At 40.5% G+C, this 21,217-nt stretch overlaps 1 protein-coding gene across 2 annotated transcripts in view; it reads left to right on the top strand.

Moving 5' to 3' along the window:
- Positions 1-13,844, top strand: part of gli2a (GLI family zinc finger 2a) — a 58,946-nt gene extending 45,102 nt beyond the window's left edge. For both annotated transcript variants that reach the window (XM_034304676.2, XM_026912514.3), the window contains exons 6-14: positions 4,342-4,543; positions 4,644-4,842; positions 5,701-5,811; positions 6,720-6,848; positions 8,457-8,606; positions 9,211-9,375; positions 9,499-9,780; positions 10,642-10,978; positions 11,077-13,844. In XM_034304676.2, the coding sequence (XP_034160567.1) occupies positions 4,342-4,543; positions 4,644-4,842; positions 5,701-5,811; positions 6,720-6,848; positions 8,457-8,606; positions 9,211-9,375; positions 9,499-9,780; positions 10,642-10,978; positions 11,077-13,235 (3,734 nt within the window). In that variant the 3' untranslated portion in view covers positions 13,236-13,844. The remainder of the gene's footprint in view (positions 1-4,341; positions 4,544-4,643; positions 4,843-5,700; positions 5,812-6,719; positions 6,849-8,456; positions 8,607-9,210; positions 9,376-9,498; positions 9,781-10,641; positions 10,979-11,076) is intronic.
- The last annotated feature ends 7,373 nt before the right edge of the window (positions 13,845-21,217 follow it).

Here is a 21,217-nt window from a genome sequence, read left to right as displayed (position 1 = left end):
GAGAGCAGCTGCATCTGCGGCCAAAAGCCCAGGCCTCCACCAAGCTGTCTGGCCACGGTTTGTGGAGTGAAACTGTTTGCACAAAAACACCCGCAAACACCAACACAGTGCAGGGCTTTTTCCTCATACAACCATGTCTTTGGCCTTCTCCGTGAACTGGATTGATGTGGTCTCCCTTTCAGCACTCACAGGTCCAGGGCTCTCCATGCTGGCCCACAGACACAGGGCACTCATTGAACATGAGTGCCAGCTAATGGCATGGCGGCCAGACCGCCAAATAAAGGAGCTCGTTCAGCAGAGCAAGGGGCTGATAAATATGTATTGCACAACATGTCGTTTGTCTTGGAATGGAGAGCCGATAAAATTCATATGCATATTTAAAAATCAATTTATGTGATAATAAATTCAGCAGACCCACCACAAGGGCGAAGCCTTGGTGACCTCAAAGTGCTGTGCCTGTTTTCCTGATGATATGCATTTGACTATTAGCCAATAGGAGGAGAGGGATTAGGTTTGAGTTTCACTGTAAATGGTTACCGTTGTTGTAAGAATGAGAAAAGCACACATGGAAAATTCTGTAGACTGTTATTAGAGCCAATATGATCTGCACTGTAAATTTCTCACACAGCCTGACTTTTCCACAGCGCACATGGGTTAAAATAGGATCAACTAGTGGACCGAGGCAGCAAGGAGATTAGCAGTTGGCCTCAGTAGGCCTCAAATGTTAAAATGTTAGCTAAGTAAAAATGAATTTGTTCTTCCATAGTTTGGTCAGTATTTTCTTTTTGCTACCACTTATGCTAACACAATATTTTTTGTTTTTGTTTTTTTTTTTTCATCACAACAGTCCAGAACCACACACTCTGAGATGAAAAACAGTAATAATAGTGTTTTGGCTGTCAAGACAGGTCAAGGCTGACCTGAAAAACACTCAAGACATATTGGCAGAACAGCATTAACCCTTAGAAGACAACAAAAGCAATTTGTGACATTTTTGCCATGTTTTCATAATTACATTTTCCTTGGAGTTATATATGTGTCGTGTGACAGTAGTGACAAAAAACTCAAAAATATACCAGGGTGCTATGGATTAAATTTCTTGGTACATAATAAATTGTATAATAAATACATTTTAAGGACAATGTTTTAGTAATCAGTATAGTTGACTGATTGTCTTAACTCTTAGTCTCAGAGACACAAGCTCTATCCTTTTACTACAGATCTTATGCAACATTTGGGCACCAGGGCAGATTTGCTCCAATGGGCCTTGCAAAAAAAAAAAACACTGTAAACAAAGAAAGGATTTAACATTGGCCTTAATTTGTGCCTCACGTAAATGCTCCAATTTAGTGCCAAGTGTGTGCCTGTGCCAATAGCGTGTGCATTACATGTTAATTACAGCCATAGGCCTAACAGGACAACATGCAGAGAGAAAGCGCAAACATTACAAAAAAAACAACACTGCTCCATTTCCCCTACACGCTCCTCAGGCCTCTTTGTGTGTAGCTACACTGAATCCAGTGCACGTGCAGTGTTATGAGTCTCACTCAGTGAAGTTGGATGAAAATCCTGCAAATGGATGAATGCATAAATAAATAAATAAATAAGAATCCTGGAAAGGCTGAGCTAATCCACTGACCAGATGCCTTTGCAGCAACAAGGATCAGCCTTGTTGGCTGAAACTTCCTCGCCCTGCCCTAGCTAAACCACTCTCGAATTGGGTCTCTAATTGAGATGCTTTCAGAAGAACACTTGAAGAGACTGAAAGGCAAGAAGTGGGGCTTGTGGTGAACTCGTTTGTGCAGTGAATCCAACAGGGAACCGAGCTCCCATAACAATAGCAGCTGTCAAAGCCAATGTCTGGTGTCCGGCTGCAGGCAGAAACCTGACGTTGGAGAATGCAGTTTTATGAGCACAAAATAGGGGGGTGTTTCACTTACATATAGTACTTGTACACACACACAAACCACACTATGGTGCAACAGCTCACATAGCGTACATACAGCACATACACAGACAATGTAAGTCCTGGCTGGGGTGCGATGCTGAGACTTGGACAGCATCCAGCGCAAAAGCTAATGCAGATCTTGTGCAAAGTTGACTCTCTTGATGTTGGAAAATACTATTTCATCTTGGTTCAGGCTCAAGTATGAAAAGGTGTAGAGGTACAGTTTCTCCTAAAACAAAAACTAGTCCTCCAAAAAAAGCTGAAAAAACAACTGCCCCAAAAACCTGTTGACAGGATAAAAGGTAAGCAGTGGCAGTGTGTGCCCGGGATACTGTGCTTGACCAGTGCTAGTTGCAGCTCAGCTCACCAGGAGGCCAGTGTCACACAAAGGAAAGTCTACAGCCAGACGGGTGAACAGAGGATTAACACCCACTTTATTCTAAATCTTCACAAAGGCATCCCAATTAAAGTAGTGCAGCAGATGCCTACTATAATTGCCTCCTCTTTTTTTTTAAAATGTACAGAGAGTGCCTGTAATTTTAAAGCCATATATTAGACCAGCTCTCCAATTAGAAAAGCCCCCCTCCCAGCTCCCCCAGGGGCTATGGGGCACTCATAGCCAGGCACCAAAAAACCACACAGCACCACACATCTGCTTTAGGAACCCACTCTCATAGGAACCTGCACACCCCTAAATTAGAGCCACGCCACTCATAAAAAAGCAGAATCACAGAACATGTGGATCTCTGTGACCTCAGCCAGGCAAGACACAGATTTGCTTATAGCTCCTTCTTCATACTAAAGCAAAGTACAATCACTTCCAGTACAGCTACACTCTAAGACAGGAATGTGACAGAACAGCAGTGAACTTTAGTTTACACCAGTTTATAGTCCCTTCTTCTATAGTTTGAAACAAAGTTCTTATGCAGTATACTGTAAAAATAGATGCAAATTCCAGTTAGCATGACTTTTCTGGTGGCCTGAAAAGATTTCAATCTTGCCAAACATGACTGTTTCTTTCCAGCAACTAAGCACACTTACACAATTCTAATAATGCCTGACATATTTATTTAAAAGACCTGCAGGGAAGCATTCTGAGTGGTTCATTTGTTATCTTTGCTAGCTCTACAGTTTGGAAGCACCACTCATTGTGTAAAAAATAAATAAATAAATAAATAGAACCTTTGCTTAAGAAAAACTCTGTTAGTTGCTGACACTGTAATATGTGTAACTCTATATATATATATATATAAATCTCTACTAGCTCCTCACAGCTTATTATATTAGGTACATCTGTTTCTATGTATTATATTTTTTTACTTATTTTTTGTGTAAGTCCATATACTGTCGTATATTTTTCTGTGGAAATGAGAAATTGTGTCCATGCTGCAAAATACAGCTGAGGTCTCAATATCTAAATTGTGGTTAGACAGCAGCAATTGAAAAGTCAGAGGCAGGTGTTTAAAGCCATCTGTATGAAATCTCACTGGATGTGTTTTCTGTGTGTTTATGTGGCGTTATAATAATCCTCCTATAGGCATCACCTGTGGTGAAAACTCCTGAATAGTTTAATAGCTTGTTGCTCTGCTACTACTCTGTATCCACTTTCTCCATGGCTATTGCACAGCACCTGTTGAGCACCAAGCAACTGGAGCCACAAAACAAACATGCTGTATGCACACACAACAGTGGTATACTAATCTAAAAACTGCAGTGAGTCAATTAACAAGCACTGTAAGCAAAAAATCTTGTAAATGTTTCAACATGGCGTTATCAGTTTTGCTTTGTAAAATACGTAGAAACATTAGGGAACATTACTATTTGCATTAGGAATGCAAATAGTAATGGGTCCTTATCTCTTTAGAATCAGACATGGCGGCGTTATAAGAAATGGAAAATATTCTAAGGAGGTTTGTTGGTAATAAAAAGATTTTGCTATTAATAACAGCACTCTTAATCACTCTATTAGCACGCTATCTATCTATTAATAATATTAATTAATCACTATTAACAGTACCACTGGAAAACATGCCAGGTCAGCTTTAATAATTTGTTTTCTTCTCTAGAACAAACATGGTCCACCAAGAAGGGGTACATTGTGTCCTCAATGTCATTACTCTTTAATTATGTTCTGAAATCGAAGTTGCTAAATTGCCTCTATTCAGCATGCTGCAGTGATGCAGGCCCCGGAAGATTAGTATCAGTGTAATTACTGTAAACGATTGGGCTGATTAATTATTCAGTGCAGTAGTGTGAGAGCGATGCACATGATAAAGGGCGGTGAAACAAACCTCCTCCCCTTGTCCTGTACATAGCCCTGGAGAAGAGAAGAGAGGAGGAAAAAGAATAGAGAACTCTCAGTGAAAGATCATGTGTACACTTTTTCTCCCCAGTGTCCCGGTTTCCAAGCCCCAGACTGACACCTAGGCTCAGCCGAAAACGAGCACTGTCCATCTCGCCTATGTCAGACGCCAGCATCGACCTGCAGACCATGATCCGCACCTCTCCCAACTCTCTGGTGGCCTACATCAATAACTCACGCTCCAGCTCCAATGCCAGTAGCTCTTATGGGCACCTCTCAGTCGGGGCTATCAGGTACTGCTGTGTTTGGTTGTTCATTTTTCACTCATGTCTGATCACGGTCTTGTACAAATCCTAATTCCAGTTCCTCTTTTCCTTTACCATGACCGATCAGTCCGTCGTTTACATTCCCCCACCCCATCACTCCTGTGGCATACCAGCAGTTGCTGTCCCAGCACCGAGGGCTTAGTGCGTTTGGCCACACACCTCCCCTAATCCAGCCCTCTCCCTCCTTCATCAACCGCCAGCAGCCCATCGGAACTGCCATAGCCCACAGCACCAGCGGCAGCAACCCCAGCACAGAGGCCAACCAGGTGAGCCAGCTCGTGAGAGAACAGCAACCTTCTGAACACACCAGGAAACCTGTGGGAAATCACAACCTTCTGTGATTCAGGCATATGCATTGTGCATGAAGCAGTTTAAAAACTACTTATATATACTTTCTTGTTTTTTCAAGAAACCCTCTAAAAACCAAGGCATCTTTCCTTGTGTTATGATCCAAAAGTGTTGCTTCCACCTCCTCTATCAATCCCATGTAAACATTAAGACTGCCTAGAATGTAAACTTCCTCCAACTCACTGACCCACTCTCATATCCAGACACCCACTAAATCCATTTTCATTCCATTTCATTTTCAAAACTATAAAGCACGCACACACACACACACACACACACACACACACACACACACACACGCACACGCAGTGATGAGAAACACATTTCCCTTGCTTTTCAACAAAACCCTGTCAGTTATTGAGTTATGGAAAACATTGGCCTACACTTTACTCTAGTGGTTGGGTGGGATTTGGAAGACAGACCCCAACCCCCATTCTTTTTCTTATTTCTCCATGGAGGAACTTTGTGCTCTGAGAGTGCAGTGTCGTGTTAAGAAATTCATCTGAAGATAAAAGTCTGCAGCCTCACCCTCTGTGGGTTATAAGAGAATTTATAATCTCATGAATGCACTTCAATCTTATGAGGGCACTCTAAATTGTTTAGTCTCTGAGTGAGTTGCTTTTTGAGAGATGGGATGTTTAACATGGCGCCTCTGCAGAACTAAAATCTGCACATTATTGGCAGTAACTGCATTGCCAACATGATAACTACAGTGAGTCTCCTTTTGACTTTTTTGTCCCTTCTCGTTATATCTCCTCCAACATTTGTGCCACCAGAATGCAGGAGGAGACTCAGCAGTCAGCAGTACAGTCAATCCCATGATTACCAAGAGGTCAAAGGTGAAGACAGAAGTGGATGGGACATGCCCTATCTCCCCTTGCTCTCAGGTATTAAGGTCATACATTCAGGAGTTGGTTAGTCTTTTTTAACCTTTCTGACACTCATAAATGAATTAATAGGTATCATACACATCTATTTATTCTCAGAGCATTCAGTGGGATTGAAAATTCCACCTGTGACATGGCAATGGCTGCCCATTTCCTCTATCATATCTGTGCAGTAAACTGTGCCAGAGAGAACTGTCTTACTGACACATCAGCTAAACATTACTGGTCTGACAAGCTCACATACTCTTTTCACTCTCTTTTTTATGTTTTACTTTGGTGAAATTTCACCCTCTTTCTTGTGTAATGACAGTGTCGTGGTAGGATGTATGCAGTTGCTGAGTACAGTTGAAAGCCCACTGAGAATTCACGAGGACAAGTGTAGCAGGACAGATAGAAACATTTTGGTGACACCATACCAGCACCCACCCTTAAGAAAGCTGTTTGGGTTGCTTTTCTACTTCTTATCCTCACACATGGCTACCCTTTACTTTCTGTCATTTGCTGCTAAATAAACCCCGTTCGGTTTTGACTCACTATCAGACAAAATGAGCGAGCAGACAGGAATATTGGATGTGGCCATAAAGCATTCCATTCGCTCACCACATTAGAGGAGGTTTGGCCCATTTAAGTTTAATGCCAGAATCATTAGAGCTCAAAAGCATTCTAAACATTCCCAGACTCTGAGAGGAAAGTGGCCTACAAAACGGCTCCAGAAACAGAGTATAGATTCACAATAGCGCTTAGTGAACACCTGCAGTAGCACAGTTCTTCATCCAGTGTCTAAACACAAGTATAATTACAAACAAATACGCAACAGGCTCCAGACTAGTATCTAATGATATAAAACACTTAACACATCATCACTCGATTGTCCTACAGACTGACTAAGTATATGACCCTTTTTATAGGATCATGTGGAACTGAGAGAGGAGCTGGATAAGGACGAGTGCAAGCAGGAGCCTGAGGCAGTGTATGAGACCAACTGCCACTGGGAGGGCTGCTCTAAAGAATATGACACACAGGAGCAGTTGGTGCACGTAAGTGACATTGCTGTGCTCACCCATAGACGGGTCTTACCCAAAGTGATAATTTAATATTAGCAAATGTTTTAGATACACCTCAATGCATTGCCTGCATGTTTAATTTGAAAATTGAAAAAAAATGAGAGGAAACAATATTTAACAATTAGGACTAAAATAATAGCTTAAAAGGTTAGCCTGTTTTTATAAGAAGCCAATTCATGCTCCTGTAACTGTTCTCTTCCTGTCACTGACACATGTGGAGTTAATGGGCATGCAAATGCCCACAGAGGTGCAACCAGTCATGCTGGAACCTTCTCCTCTCACCAAGACAATTAAAAACACACACACACACACACACACACACACACACACACTAAAACACACTCAGGGTCTCAGTCTCTGCTTGCCCCCCTGGACTTTGACCTTGCCTGAGGCCCAGCAGTAAATCTGTTGACATGCCAGCAGCTCTGATGCAGCTCCCCTGGCCATGGCACCTCAGACAAGCCCCCCTGTGATTAACAGCTTTTGTTCTACACCATGACAGAAACACTCACAGCCAGTCAGACTCTTCACCAGGACTAAACACTCTGAGCCTGGCCAGCTCTTCGCAAAGAGCGGTGGCTCAGCAGGGGTTCAGGGGTCAATGGTGGTGGCCTCTGATGGTCCTCCCATTCCAGGCTGCCTAAAGCGAGCAGGTCTGAACCAGTCTAAATGTCTATATGTCAACATATATCAGTAACTTCAAAACAACTAATTTTTATGGAATTGAAGACATTGTGTCTCAAGTGATTGCAGGTGAGCAGTTGTGTGCAGGCTATTATCCTACAATAATTACATTTTAGTAGAAAGTGGTGGCAGAAAGGAAATGCAAATTGGAAGAGTATTATTAGAAAGGAAGAGGAGCAAGAGAGTAATATTGTAAAATATTCTGTTTACAGAGAAAGAAGTCCTACAACTCCTCCCTCCCTACATGTCCTCTTTGGTCCTTAAGGCTTTAATCTGTGCTTTTCCATATAAACTAAATTACACACCTTGGTTTTATTTGTTGCAAGTAATCATTCTCCATAGCTCTAAATTATGGTTTTAGTTCAGTATGAAAAGCATGAGCCTGAAATTGGATGTGTATTCCTAGCCACATGCACATTACCCAGTTTAAAAAACAAACAGAATGTATTGTACAGATTCTCTGCTATTGTATAAAAATAGTTTCAAAGAGAATGCAAAGAGAATTGCTATCCATTAGTTTGAAATATCCAGCATGAAGCATCATTATATTACTATAGTTCAGTTAACTGAAAACTGTTTTTAAAGGACTGAATCTTGTTGGAAGGGTTCTGTATTATTTGTAATGTGAAACTGGGGATTTCTGTGCCCCCGAGTGTACAGACTGCCCTTCATGACCAGGTCCGCCACCACAAGGGACTACACCTCTCTTATGCATGTATAAGTGCAGTTCCCATCACACTTTGCTTGAATATGATGAATTGGAAGTTCTGTGACCCTTTGGTAGATGGAATTTTTTCATCCCATAAGATAAATTACAACTCAAAGCACCATTGTCACTGCAGTGTAACAGAGTGTGTTAGAGGGAAGTATATCTCTAACACACTTCTCTCCTTACAGCACATCAATAATGACCACATCCATGGGGAGAAGAAGGAGTTTGTGTGTCGTTGGGAGGAATGTTCACGAGAGCAGAAGCCTTTTAAAGCCCAGTACATGCTTGTAGTCCACATGCGGCGGCACACGGGAGAGAAGCCTCACAAATGCACAGTGAGTAACAGGGAATCAAGTTCACTAATTCTCTGTGCAAACTTAAAATGGACTCTAATATCTGCTCATCTCCCCAAGTATGTTAATACATGCAATTCTAGTCTCACAAATAGAATAATGCAATGCAGTACAATAAGTGCAACAATAATGCAATACAGTGCAACAATCCTGCAAGCACCACTGATCAATAACACTTTCAGTAGAACTTATTTGTTTATACCAACTATTATTTTTCCTCATTCTGATTCAGCTAACACGGCATACTTATTTGACTTTGGGAATATTTTGGAATACCATATTTGTTTGAATGCATTAATTAACATCTTCAATTCCAATCTCCATGCACATTTTAGTGGACAAAGATCCTATTAGAATCTAAGCTTCAGATCTGAAGACTGAGATGAGTTCAACAAGGATAATACTAAGTCCTATCAGACTATTCCTTAACTTAGTTGTAAGAGTTCCTGTCTGATTTGTCCATCAGTGACAAACACAGAGCATTAGTGCAAGTAAACTATGAGGACCTGGACTGTATACATAGTGAAAAACCTGTAATATCTGTTTTGCGGATGATGCTGATACTCCTTCACTATCCTCTCTCTAGTTTGAAGGCTGCTCCAAAGCGTACTCACGACTAGAGAATCTGAAAACCCATCTGAGGTCACATACGGGAGAGAAGCCATACGTATGTGAACATGAAGGCTGCAACAAGGCCTTCTCTAACGCCTCAGACCGAGCCAAGCACCAGAACCGCACACACTCAAATGAGGTAGTGCTCCTAACATTTGTACTCTATCTCTCCTCCTAGGACAAGAGGAACAAGTAAGAGTGATAATTACATGCACCAAAAAATACTGAAATATAAATTATTTTTTATCTCATCTTTCCCTAGAAACCATATGTTTGCAAGATCCCTGGTTGCACTAAGCGTTACACAGACCCTAGCTCTCTCCGAAAGCATGTGAAGACAGTTCATGGTCCTGAAGCGCATGTCACAAAGAAGCAACGCGGCGATGCTCCTACAAAACCACAACCACCTAAAGGGAGTGGAGAAAATGACGCCAACAGTAAGCATGCTTTGAGAGGATCAGAGGGGTCAACCGAAGCCAGCAGCACCAGTAAAGGTGTGGAGGACAGCCTAAAAGTCAAGTCCATTAAGACTGAGAACACAATGGTAAGAAAAGAATTTGCTCTATTACATTACTGTACTAATCTAAACACATACTTAAGCATGGTAGAATATTGAGTATCACACTCAATTAACAGCTAATACGTATATTCTTTTACATACTAATACTTTTCCTTTTAATACTAATTTTGCTTTATTAACACTTATTGGGTTGACTCTTGAATATCTGTCATGCTTTAAATCTTATGGACAGACATTACTCAGGTGAGTGCAATCTATATCTTGTCTTTTTCTGCAATGTGAGACATTAATTTACAATCCACCATAATTGAACAGCATGTTACTTGCGTTTTTAATGTTTAATTACATCAAAATTATGGTCATAACACTCCGGAGTTAATTTTTTATGTTCCTGCATGTAACTTTTCATATACTTTCTCTTATATGCTGTGGATATATGTTTCAATTTGTATTTTTTACAGTGTGTTTTTCCACACATCTCACATTTCTGTTTCTTACATAGCACCATTCATCTCATCTCACCATATTCTGTTCTGTTCCTCCATTGCCCGGGGAGCTGCCAGTTTCCTCTGTAGTGCAATGATAAAAGTCATGTAATTAATATTCAGAGACTGAGACTGCTGTGTGTTTACTGAACAAAAAGCATCACACTGTGATCAAGAAGCACTTTTTAGTTTAGACTTGTTCAGAACTCATTTACATCATTGAAGCTTTAAGCTTTGAGCAAACAGACTGTGCGATGCAGTTATTCATACATGCATTTTGTCAGAAACAGAATTTTTTCTTTTTCCCTTTTTAAATGAACTTTGTTAGTGTAATTATTTACAGGTTAAATTGAGTTAAATTTAAATAGGTATAAAAAGAATAATTTTCCACCCATTTTAGATGTATCAGTCCAGCCCTGGTGGTCAGTCATCATGTAGCAGTGAGCGGTCACCACTTGGTAGCACCACCAACAATGACAGTGGAGTAGAAATGGCCATGCACAGTGGAGGCAGTTTGGGGGACCTGTGTGCTTTGGAAGATCCCCCTGTGGTAGACTCCACAGGTTCTCCAGGAACTTCAGCAGGAGTAGGTCTCCAGCTGCGCAAGAACAGGGGGGTTCTTCTACATCTTGATCATATAAAGAAGGAGAAACTAAAGACAATAAGAGACTCCTGCTCCTGGACAAACTCAACTCCTCAAGTCAGAAACACCAAGCTGCCTCCAATACCAGCTGTCGGTGAGTATGCTAGCATCCATTAGATTTGGAATGTGACACATGTAAAGACAGTAACTGAAGAGAAGCTCTTTCATTACTCTGCTTTTTCCCCCCTTCAGGTTCTCTGCTGGAAAGTACAAGCTCTCCGAGTGTTGGCACACCAGGGCATTGCTTTGGAGACTTACCCTTGTGTGAAATGACAGTACTGAATCAGCTGAAGGCACGTAGAGATAGCACCACAAGCACTGTGAGCTCAGCCTACACACTCAGCCGCAGATCCTCAGGCATCTCACCCTGCTACTCCAGCCGGCGCTCCAGTGAAGCCTCACAGTTTGGGGGACGCAACAACAACACCAGCTCAGCAGACTCTTACGATCCTATCTCTACTGACCTGTCACGCCGATCTAGTGAAGCCAGTCAGTGTGGTGGAGGTACTTTGCCAAGCCTGCTCAGCCTCACCCCAGCCCAGCATTACCGCTTGAAAGCAAAATATGCAGCAGCCACTGGGGGTGCGCCACCTACACCCCTGCCCAATATGGATCGCATGAGTCTTAGGACTAGGATGGCCTTGTACAATGACTCTCAGGAGAACTCAGCTCATTTATTCCAAGCCCGGACTGTAGCCACCTCAAGGCGCTGCAGTGATATGAGTTATGGAGTCCCTGGTATGATGCCTCATGAAATCCCAAGTAATATGCCAAGGAGAGCTAGTGACCCTGTTCATCGGACAAATATGGATCCTCTCTCCTTGCCTCGTGTTCAGCGCTACAACAGCATGAGCAGCATGAACCTTTCCCGGGTGCCTCAGGGCGACCATTGTGGTGTTAACCTGCAAAGCAACACCTTTTCTGATGACAGCTTGCATCGTCATGCCTTCAACCAGAGGCCCCCAAGCATCTCAGAGAATGTTGTCATGGAAAACATGGCCATGGATGAAGCTGACCAAACAGAAGAGGACATGGTGCTTCCAGATGACGTAGTGCAATACCTCAGGTCCCAGCATGCTGGCTCAACTCAGGACACTGGTATGGCCTACAACGGTGGTCAACCACAGGTTTTCAAAAGCAATCTGACCTCCCAGCAACACCAGCAGCGACGCATGGCCTTGGTTGATGCTAACATGAATCACATAGAGCAAATAATGCCCCCCTGCCAAATCAGCCCAGGGTCCCAGCAGCCTTTCCCAGCCTCTGACAGTGTGAATAAGAATCACATGCCTGTACAATGGAATGAAGTCAGCTCAGGTACAGTGGACAATATAGTGGACAACACAGCAAGATTTCCAAAGCAGCAGCTCCTCAGAGGCAACTTGGCACTGGTCCAGCAAAAGCAGAACACTGGCCCTTATCAAAGCTTTGGGTCAAATCAACAGTCTGCACCAATCAACCAGAATTTGGCTGTTCCACAGCAGGGTTACTCACAGAGGAACACTCAGAGAACAAACCCCATTCAGCACTATAGACAGTCATATGTCAACCCCTGTCAGAACCTCAAAGAGCAAATGAAGGCACACCCAGGTTATAAACAGGAAATCAACCATAATCTATCATCAGGAAACACCTACCAGGGTCCAGTACGCAATAGCATGGCTCTGCAAAATCAAGAAATGCAGAATTACAAGTCTGGCTACTTGCACCTGGAAAACCAGCAGAATTATATGCCATTGCCCCAAACAGCCCTTCAAAATGTCAGCAGAGTTTTTCAGCCTAGGCCTCCACCTGAACCAAAACCATCAAACAGGCATCATGCATGTTCAGGTTTGCCCTATCAAGCTGGTTACTCTCTGTCCAGTACAAGTTCTGATTTTAACACTTCTGAGGCCAGCCCAAAGAGACCTGCTGGAACTACTCATCTCTCCAGTGGAAATGACACTGTGTGCTATTCAGGTGAGATCAAATTGTTAGACAGCAACACAGACTATAACTCCCCAGTGTCACCTTCTGCCAGTCAAGCTGATTATACTACAGTGGCTACGATGACATCCCCTGGAATCAACCAGGTTACCAGCACAGTGGACTCTACTCAAACTGCTGAACACACTCAAATAGACTTTGATACCATGTTGGATGACGGAGATCATTCCAGCCTCATGTCTGGCACACTGAGCCCTGGACTCCTGCAGAGTCTTTCACAGAGTTCCTCACGACTCACTACTCCGCGTAACTCTGTCACACTGGCCTCAGTGCCAGCAGGTATCAGCAACATGGCTATTGGTGATATGAGCTCTATGTTAACTGCCCTTGCAGAAGAAAGTAAATTCCTAAACCTGATGGCTTGAGGATTAATGCATTACAGCTTTTGAACACTGAGAAAGACATTTAGCAGGCTGTGTTTGGCGATCGTTCTACCTTTTGTACACATTGTATGAATGACACTATAGATATATGTGACACAACAGACACTTATGTCCAATGTGGATCAAAATATGTACATATATTTTTAATGAGATAAAAGCACTGATATATTACAGTGAAATTTACAGAAGTTTAGGTCAGCATTACCAAATGCCTGCATTATAATTGGAATGGACTCGGATATGCAATCAGACTCAAAGAACTGCAAAGATCTCAAGATGGCATATATCCAAGTCAGAAAGCCATATGTTTCACTTATAATGAACCATTTAAAAGCTGTCCAGGGTAAAGGTCTCAGGCCAGCTTTGGATAAATCAAAATTTCCCTTCCTCAGCAGTGCACTTAGTAGGAGTTCACTAAGTGCCTTCAAAAAAAAAAAAAAAAAAAAAAAAAATACACATGCAAAAAGTATTAAAGTCCTGTCCAATTGTATGTAATCTTGTATTTAGTTACAATGTTAGATATTTGTGTTCCATTTCTTTTTTGTTAAAAGTTACTGGATGTTATGTGCATTAAATTGTGTTAATTACTCACTAGCAGCAATTTTTTTTAATTTGAATTACAGTATTGGGAAAGGGTATCCAAACTTTTCCTGTTAGACAAAAAAAATGCAGTCACAGGCCACACTCTCTCTGTAATCTAAATAAATAAATAAACAATAGGCCTACTTGATTACCACCACTAACACTTTTAATATATATAAGTATCTAACTCGGTAGGTGGAATTTAAGCATTTTCTGCTGAATACTTGGCAGCATTAATAAATAAATAAATAGTTTTCAGATTTCACATACCAGTTAATGGTTCTAACAGGAACAGTGATGTTGGACTGAAGAATTGCTGTCAAGTCAGGAGATTTGGAACACATTGCAATGGTGACTCAGTTATTTTGGATCTCACCCTTGTTCAGAGTCATTAGAGAAAATGATTTCTCACATATATATATATATATATATATATTTGTGGAGACAAAAAAAAAAACAACTGTGCAGTGTCTGTGGCATCAGTGCTCTCATCACGCGGTATTGAATAAAAGTCAAATGCACATGCTTTGCCTGTTACTTGCTGCTTTAGGTTTGTTGACAAATATTCAGTTAGCTGTTCTTACTGTTTCTTACAAAAAAAATTAGTACTTTTGTGACACACTCCTTTATAAAGTCACCCTTTGCATAGGGTTTTCTGCATTGGGCTATAATCCCTTGTAGCATTTTCTTGGTTAGCACAAAAAAAACTATTGTTGAGCTGAAAGGCTGACAGTTGTGTCACCTTCTGTTACCATTTAGCACTAGTACATGATTAGAGAAAGTGAAGTTTCATTTATATCTCATAAAACAAAATAGTTTCAGTGCTGAGCAGCATTTGAAGCTGTGGTTAAAAAAATCCTCTGTATACTGTATGCACACCTGTGACCACATCACAGTAATTAAATTCTGTATTAATGCGCCAGGTTTTAAGCCAATAAAGTGGTAACACTTAACCCGTTTTCTGTCCATGGGATACCCTAATCATTGGCAGTGATGTGGCTTAGCATCCAAAGCTTACTGTTAACAGACTACATAGCGTGGAGAAAGAATTATTGATTGTCAATATTATGGTGTCAGTATTGATGTTTCCATCAAAACAATGGATAAAGAATATTTTATGTGAAAGGGAACAATGACTTGTATAGTGTTTTAGATGATTTTGTATAAATAAGAGGTACCGTATATCATATCTTTGTATATTCATGTGATTGCCAATGCTATAAACTCTCTGAAAACCCAGGGCACATCAAATAAATTTAAAATGCATGCAGAGTAGTTACTATAGTAGGCATACATAGTATTCAATATTTACAGTGGCAGGACTGACCTACAGAGTGATGCAAGAACCTCATGAAAATTCTCCACTTGGAGGGCGAGAAGGTAGGAGAGCTGCTGGAGACTGGGGAGGTGGCAGCGAAGCAGGTGACAAACGGTTTCATTTTGACAGCACATTTTGTTGAGGATTCGTTTGATCCAGCGCCTGTTGATTACTTATGACACTGGAATTCTATATTCTCTTAGAGAAAAGATGAAGGAAAAATAGCCTGGGGGTAAGAAACATTAGATGTAGCAAGAGCTGACTGAGAGACACAGTAATGATGAAGAGTTACACAAATATTACAGGTGGTAGATGATTTTACAAGGAAGCGTGTATACAAAGCTGGCTGAGTCAATAAGTGTCCTGAAATTCTGGCCAAAAAAACGTGAAATTACAACAAAGGTGTTTACATCTACATTCAACAGACAAGGAAGTCTGCATGCAGCTGTCCTCTCTCTGGGTGAAAGAAGACAGCTGGGGAAAGGCAGCTGCTTTCCATGGGGCTGGACACCAAAAAAAACTGCTCATTCAGTCCAGCAGCTCCAGGCGTAACTGACCAATTCTATCCAGGATCTTAGCTGAACCCCATACTCTAACCCCACATATAGTACCTAGTGTAAAAGTCAATTAATACTTGAGGGCACAATTTTTCCCATGGTAGGAAGAACTAAGGGGTGAAAATACAATTTCTACATTGATAAAACTACTGATGTCAGCAGTGATTTAGTAGTTTTAGTAGTACTACCACTAAAATATGTAATGGAACAGGGGTATCAGAACCTTAAGTGACAAAAGCAGAAATGTACTTGGAAATACTATGTATCAGACAGCATGTTCAGTAATAACTCTAATTGTTATTTCAAGGCTCTGCATAATGTGTAATCCACTTGACCAGACTTTCGTCTGACTTCCTTGTGAGGCCTGGTTAAGAGTCTTTATCAAATGGAAATTGAACGTAATGCACTGTTTTTGGATCAGAGGATTTGACCTCGGTCAGGGGCACACAGTTACCCCTCTCTACATACTCAAGTCAATAACGCTTTGGTCAAAGGGAATCTCAGCATGAAGGGTGACATTGTAGTCAGCAGTGTGTACATTGCACACGCTGTTACAGCAGGCTGTTTGAAGAGAAATATGTAAGATTGCAAGATTGAATATGTAAGATTTTAAAATGAGTGCAATATTTATATGACAAAAAACTGAATAGTGGGCCTAAATTAGCAATAAATAAATAAATAAATAAAGTAAGCTTGTTTTATTCTATGCATAGTAGCCCATGAGGCAAGGCCAGATGGAAAGTTGGGGTTATACAAGAACAAAGAAATGACCACTACAGCTTTACAATTTATTGAAATTTGATCAGAGGTTGGAAATAATATATTTTTTGCTGTCAATAGTAAAAAGTTAGTCTATAGAATTAGAGCATTGCCCTGTGAATTATGATTGTAAAATTGTAAGATTTTATATAGATTTTCTAATACATGTATGTATGTACACATACCTTACATTATAAACAAATCATTTTCAAATAAATATACATGGGTAGTGTTACAGTAGCAGGTAGCATTGCTGCCTCGTCAGGGTCCTTGGTTCAATCCTGAGCTCGGATTACTGTCTGTGTGGAGTTTCACATTCTCCTCGTGTCTATGCAGGTTTCTTTCCACCACCCAAAAAACATGCAAGTAAGTAGCTTGGCTAATCTGAATTGTTCCCAGGTTTGAACATGTGTGCGCATGGTACCATGTGATGGACTGGCATCCCATCCACCTCACACCCAGCATTCCCCAGATATGTTCTGGATTCACCTCGACCCTGAACAGGATAAAGAATTTAGTGAAGACGAATGAATGAATGATAAATTTACAAAAGTATATGTATGCCATGTAGTAAAAAAAAAAAAAACTTGAAAAAATACTTGACTTACAAATATATGGCCAAATGTTTCTGGACACCTGAGCATCATGCCCATATGTGGTTCTCCCACAAACTGTTGCCACAAAGTTGGAAGCACACAATTGTATAGGATGTCTTTGTATGGTGTACCATTACAATTTCCCTTCACTGACACTAAGGGTTCCAGCATGACAATGCCCCTGTGCACAAAGCGAGGTCCATAAAGACATGGTTTGCCAAGGTTGGAGTGGATAAACTTGAGTTGAGCCCTGATCTCAACCCCACTGAATGCCAACTGCACCCCAGGCCTCTTCACCTGACACAAGTTCCTGACCTCACTAATGTTCTTGTGGCTGAATTGACAAATCCCCAAATCCACATTCCAAAATCTAGTGGAATGGCTTCCCAGAAGAGTGGAGGTTTTTATAACAGTAAAGGGGGGACCAAATCTGGAATGGGATGTTCTAAATGCTGTCCAAGTAACTTTACAAATCACAAGGGTAAGGCAAAAGTGGCTTTGATGGTCTTAATTCTAGAGAATTTAGATTTCAAGTCTTCTTTACTTACAGTACATAATACATTAGATACAATAAAAAGTCATTTCAAGCATCAATGAAATATAAGTACAAATAATTTGAAATAAATCAAGAAATGAATAAAACAATAAAAAGCATTCATCATCACTTATGTGTGAGATTATTTTGGAGATACCATCTGAAACAGACTTGCTGCAAGATTTTCTCTTATTTTCTGACTATTTGACTACATTCTTATAACTTAGTCCATTGATTTCCTGAAAATCCAAGTCAACTGCTTTCTTTCTATTTACAATTAGCTTTGTCAATGAACTGTCGAGCAGAATTACCGCATTTGAGGACTGGAATCTTGGAAATAGTCGGGATTCCTTTGTGAAGCAGTGTTTGAACAACGTCTCTAGGGGAAGGGCTTAATATTCTCTTATGTTGAAGCAGCTAGGGCAAGAAAGTTTTGAAAAAAGGGGGTTGGATGTAATAGGAATCATTCTTTAAATATGATCCAGTAGAGGGAATGTGAAGAATGCTCAGATCACCTGTTTGAGGTACCATTTACATATATTTTACACCATTTATATACTGTGAAGTAGGTAAATCAGCTCAAGAAATTTAGAGTAAACTAAATTCTTGGTAATATTTATGTTCTTAGGTAACGATAATAAAATATAGATTGTTTGCACATAACCCTTCACATTCATCTATCTATGAAGTCAGAGCTGTTCCCATGTCACAGCTCTGCTCACCAGGCCTTATGTAACTTTCAGACCATGAATATGCAATCATCATCGTATCCTCCACAAAGCACATCAAAGCAAAGCCATTCAAAGGGTTATTCATTCATTCATTCAACTTCACTATCCACTTTATATAGGAATACATCACGGCAATCCATAGCGGGGCTTTGCACACATACACCCATTTCACTATCCATCTATCTATCTATTTATCTATCTATCCATCTCAAAAAACAAACATAAAATATAAAAAAATGTAAAACCGGTCAGGTTTCAACTTGTGTTAAATATAGTAATTTCATTTAGAACATGAATCATGGGATTGGCTTCTGGCCAATGAGACCATTCTGGGGTTTCTAATGACTGCATGGGTCACAGGGGTGAGGAAGTAAAAGCAGATCAGAGGAATCATGGGCCCAGCGGGCAGGGCAGGCTCCATAAATCTACCTCACTCAGAGGAAACCATCTTTTATTTTCCCATTTCAATTAAAACACGGTCTCAATCTGAACATTGTGTGGAAGTCAACATACAAGGGTCAGAATCCAGAACTTATGAAACAAGTAAAGAACAAGTTCAAGAGGACACCCTTTTATGCTTAAATCGCGTAACACATTGAGGAGCATAAGTCAATACAGTGCATCTTTTCTCTTCCCTCACTTTGATCATGATGCAGCAAAGCAGCAGTCATGCCTGTCTTACACTCAGCTTATAAATAGGAAAGCTAAAAAAGAATTTGAGTGACTTTATTATTAAATAATAATGGAATAATATGGATATGTATTTAAATCAAGGTGAATTTATTTTATATGGACATTAATAATTGCTATGGATGAAATAATTTTAAAATTTAGGTCATTAATTGAAGACATCATCCAAATTCAGTTTAGATTCTGTTTCAAAAGTGAAATGAGGGAAATTTTATGTAGTGAGCACTGTACACCGGTTAACCTTGTAGTATCAGGTTCACCTCTACTTCATCAGATCACCGTCAAGCATTTACTGGTTTTATGACCAAATATTATCCCAAACAGACGGACATTGAAGAGCATGAACAAGAAAATTACTAAGGAAAGACAGACTCAATATGCATTCGGGGGGCTTATAAATGACATATGGATACCATTCTTGGGATTACTTGATATATGAATGGCAGTAGATATCATCTTTTTTTTTAGATAGTTAAGAGTTCTTAGCTTCCTAAAAAAAGGGTTCTACTTGGAACCCTTTCTGGTAGGGAAACTTTCAGCTGCAGGGTTCTACCCAGAGGGGCAACTGTCAAACCATCAAGGGCTCCACATTTTGTAAGACTGCACAGTTTATGAGGATAGCAACAAAGTTTGATGAGTAAACAGCTTTTGTACAGTGACTGCAAAACTGCTGATGCTGAACCACTCCTCTAATTTTACATTCTGATTGTTCATCACTTATGGCTAAGATCCTCCAACAGGGACAAGTTTTCTCCTCTTACCTTAAAGGGGCATGCTGGCAGATGGGTGACAGAACACAACTCATTTCAACACAGAAAATATGGCACTGGGATGGAAATGTACTTTTTCCAAATTCTGGTGTTTGGTGCCATGTGCTTAAAGTCCATAAATCCAGTGCAAAATTGTGAAAAAACTGAAGTAGAAAAAGATTAGAAAAATATGACAAATATAGCAAAAAAAAAAAAAATCAAATAAACATTATAAAGAAAACTAAATCTCAGTAAATAAACTGCATTCTGTAACAGGATTACACCGAGGTCTGTACACCTCACCAACCAACCTACAACTGACTAGGCTTGGTCTGTATTAGTTCAATTACATTAAACACTAAATCAATGAAAATCAATAAAATTTACAGTAAAAATATATAATTACACAGATAAAATAAACAGGCATAACAATTCACACATGTACTCTGTACTTCTGCAAAGGTTTATGCATATGCCTTCTCCAAGTCCACATGACACATGTCGACTAGATGGAACCCACATTGCTCCTCCTGAATCCTAAGTTCAACTATCGGGCAGAGTCTCCTGACCAGTACCCAGGCATAGAGTTTTCCCAGGAGGCTGAGGAGTATGATTTCCCTATAATTAACACACCTCCATTTTTTTTTAAATAAGGACCACTATCTCAGTTTTCCAGTTCAAAAGCACTCAATTTCCTTGTAACACTAAAGATGTTCATCACAACCCAAAGCTGTCCTATGCCTGTGACCAAAATTTCATTTACTTCTGCAGTCTTGCTAATACAAAAGTTTCTAACCATCATAGTAATCCCCCTGCACACCAGAGATTTCTGGCCTACTGGAGTTAGGGCATGTCCACTGAGCTGACGAGCTCCTCAAAATGCTCCTCCCACTACTCAAGATTATTTGCAGTAGTTGTCAGCATTCCCACACACTTAGCACAGCTTGCTTGGTCTTGTATACTTTTCATGAGGTGCCGAAAAATGGCACAAAGATGGAACAGAGATGTTCTGGTGTACAAGAACAAGTACCAACATCCACAGCCAGCCACAGCTTATTGCAGCTGCTTGTAGGTTCTTATTCCAAAGCAAACTGGAAGGCTCTCCTGGGTTACCAGGCACGACTGTCCACTGCCCTGAGCAGCATGGTGATCACTTGATTGCTCCACCCCTCTCTTTACCCAAAGTATCCAAAACAAAAGGCCTCAAGTCAAATGATATAATCACAGAGTGGTTTATTCCCTCAATGAGGTCAAAGTAGAAGCAACTTTATATTTTTTAACACTTTAAGCAACATCTTGGTGTAAAACATCTTGGTGTTATATAATATATAACAAAATACATTTAACCTGTTCTGGAGTATAGAATATGCAATGTAGTTGTCAGTTGTTGTCAGTTGTTGCAGGTGTCAGTATGGAGCCAGGTTTAACATGCTTCGAAACACTGTAG

Source organism: Pangasianodon hypophthalmus, chromosome 5 (assembly GCF_027358585.1).
Source record: "Pangasianodon hypophthalmus isolate fPanHyp1 chromosome 5, fPanHyp1.pri, whole genome shotgun sequence".
Lineage (NCBI taxonomy): Eukaryota > Metazoa > Chordata > Actinopteri > Siluriformes > Pangasiidae > Pangasianodon > Pangasianodon hypophthalmus.
Note: the sequence above shows the minus strand (reverse complement) of the source record. Positions and strands in the feature narration are given on the sequence as shown.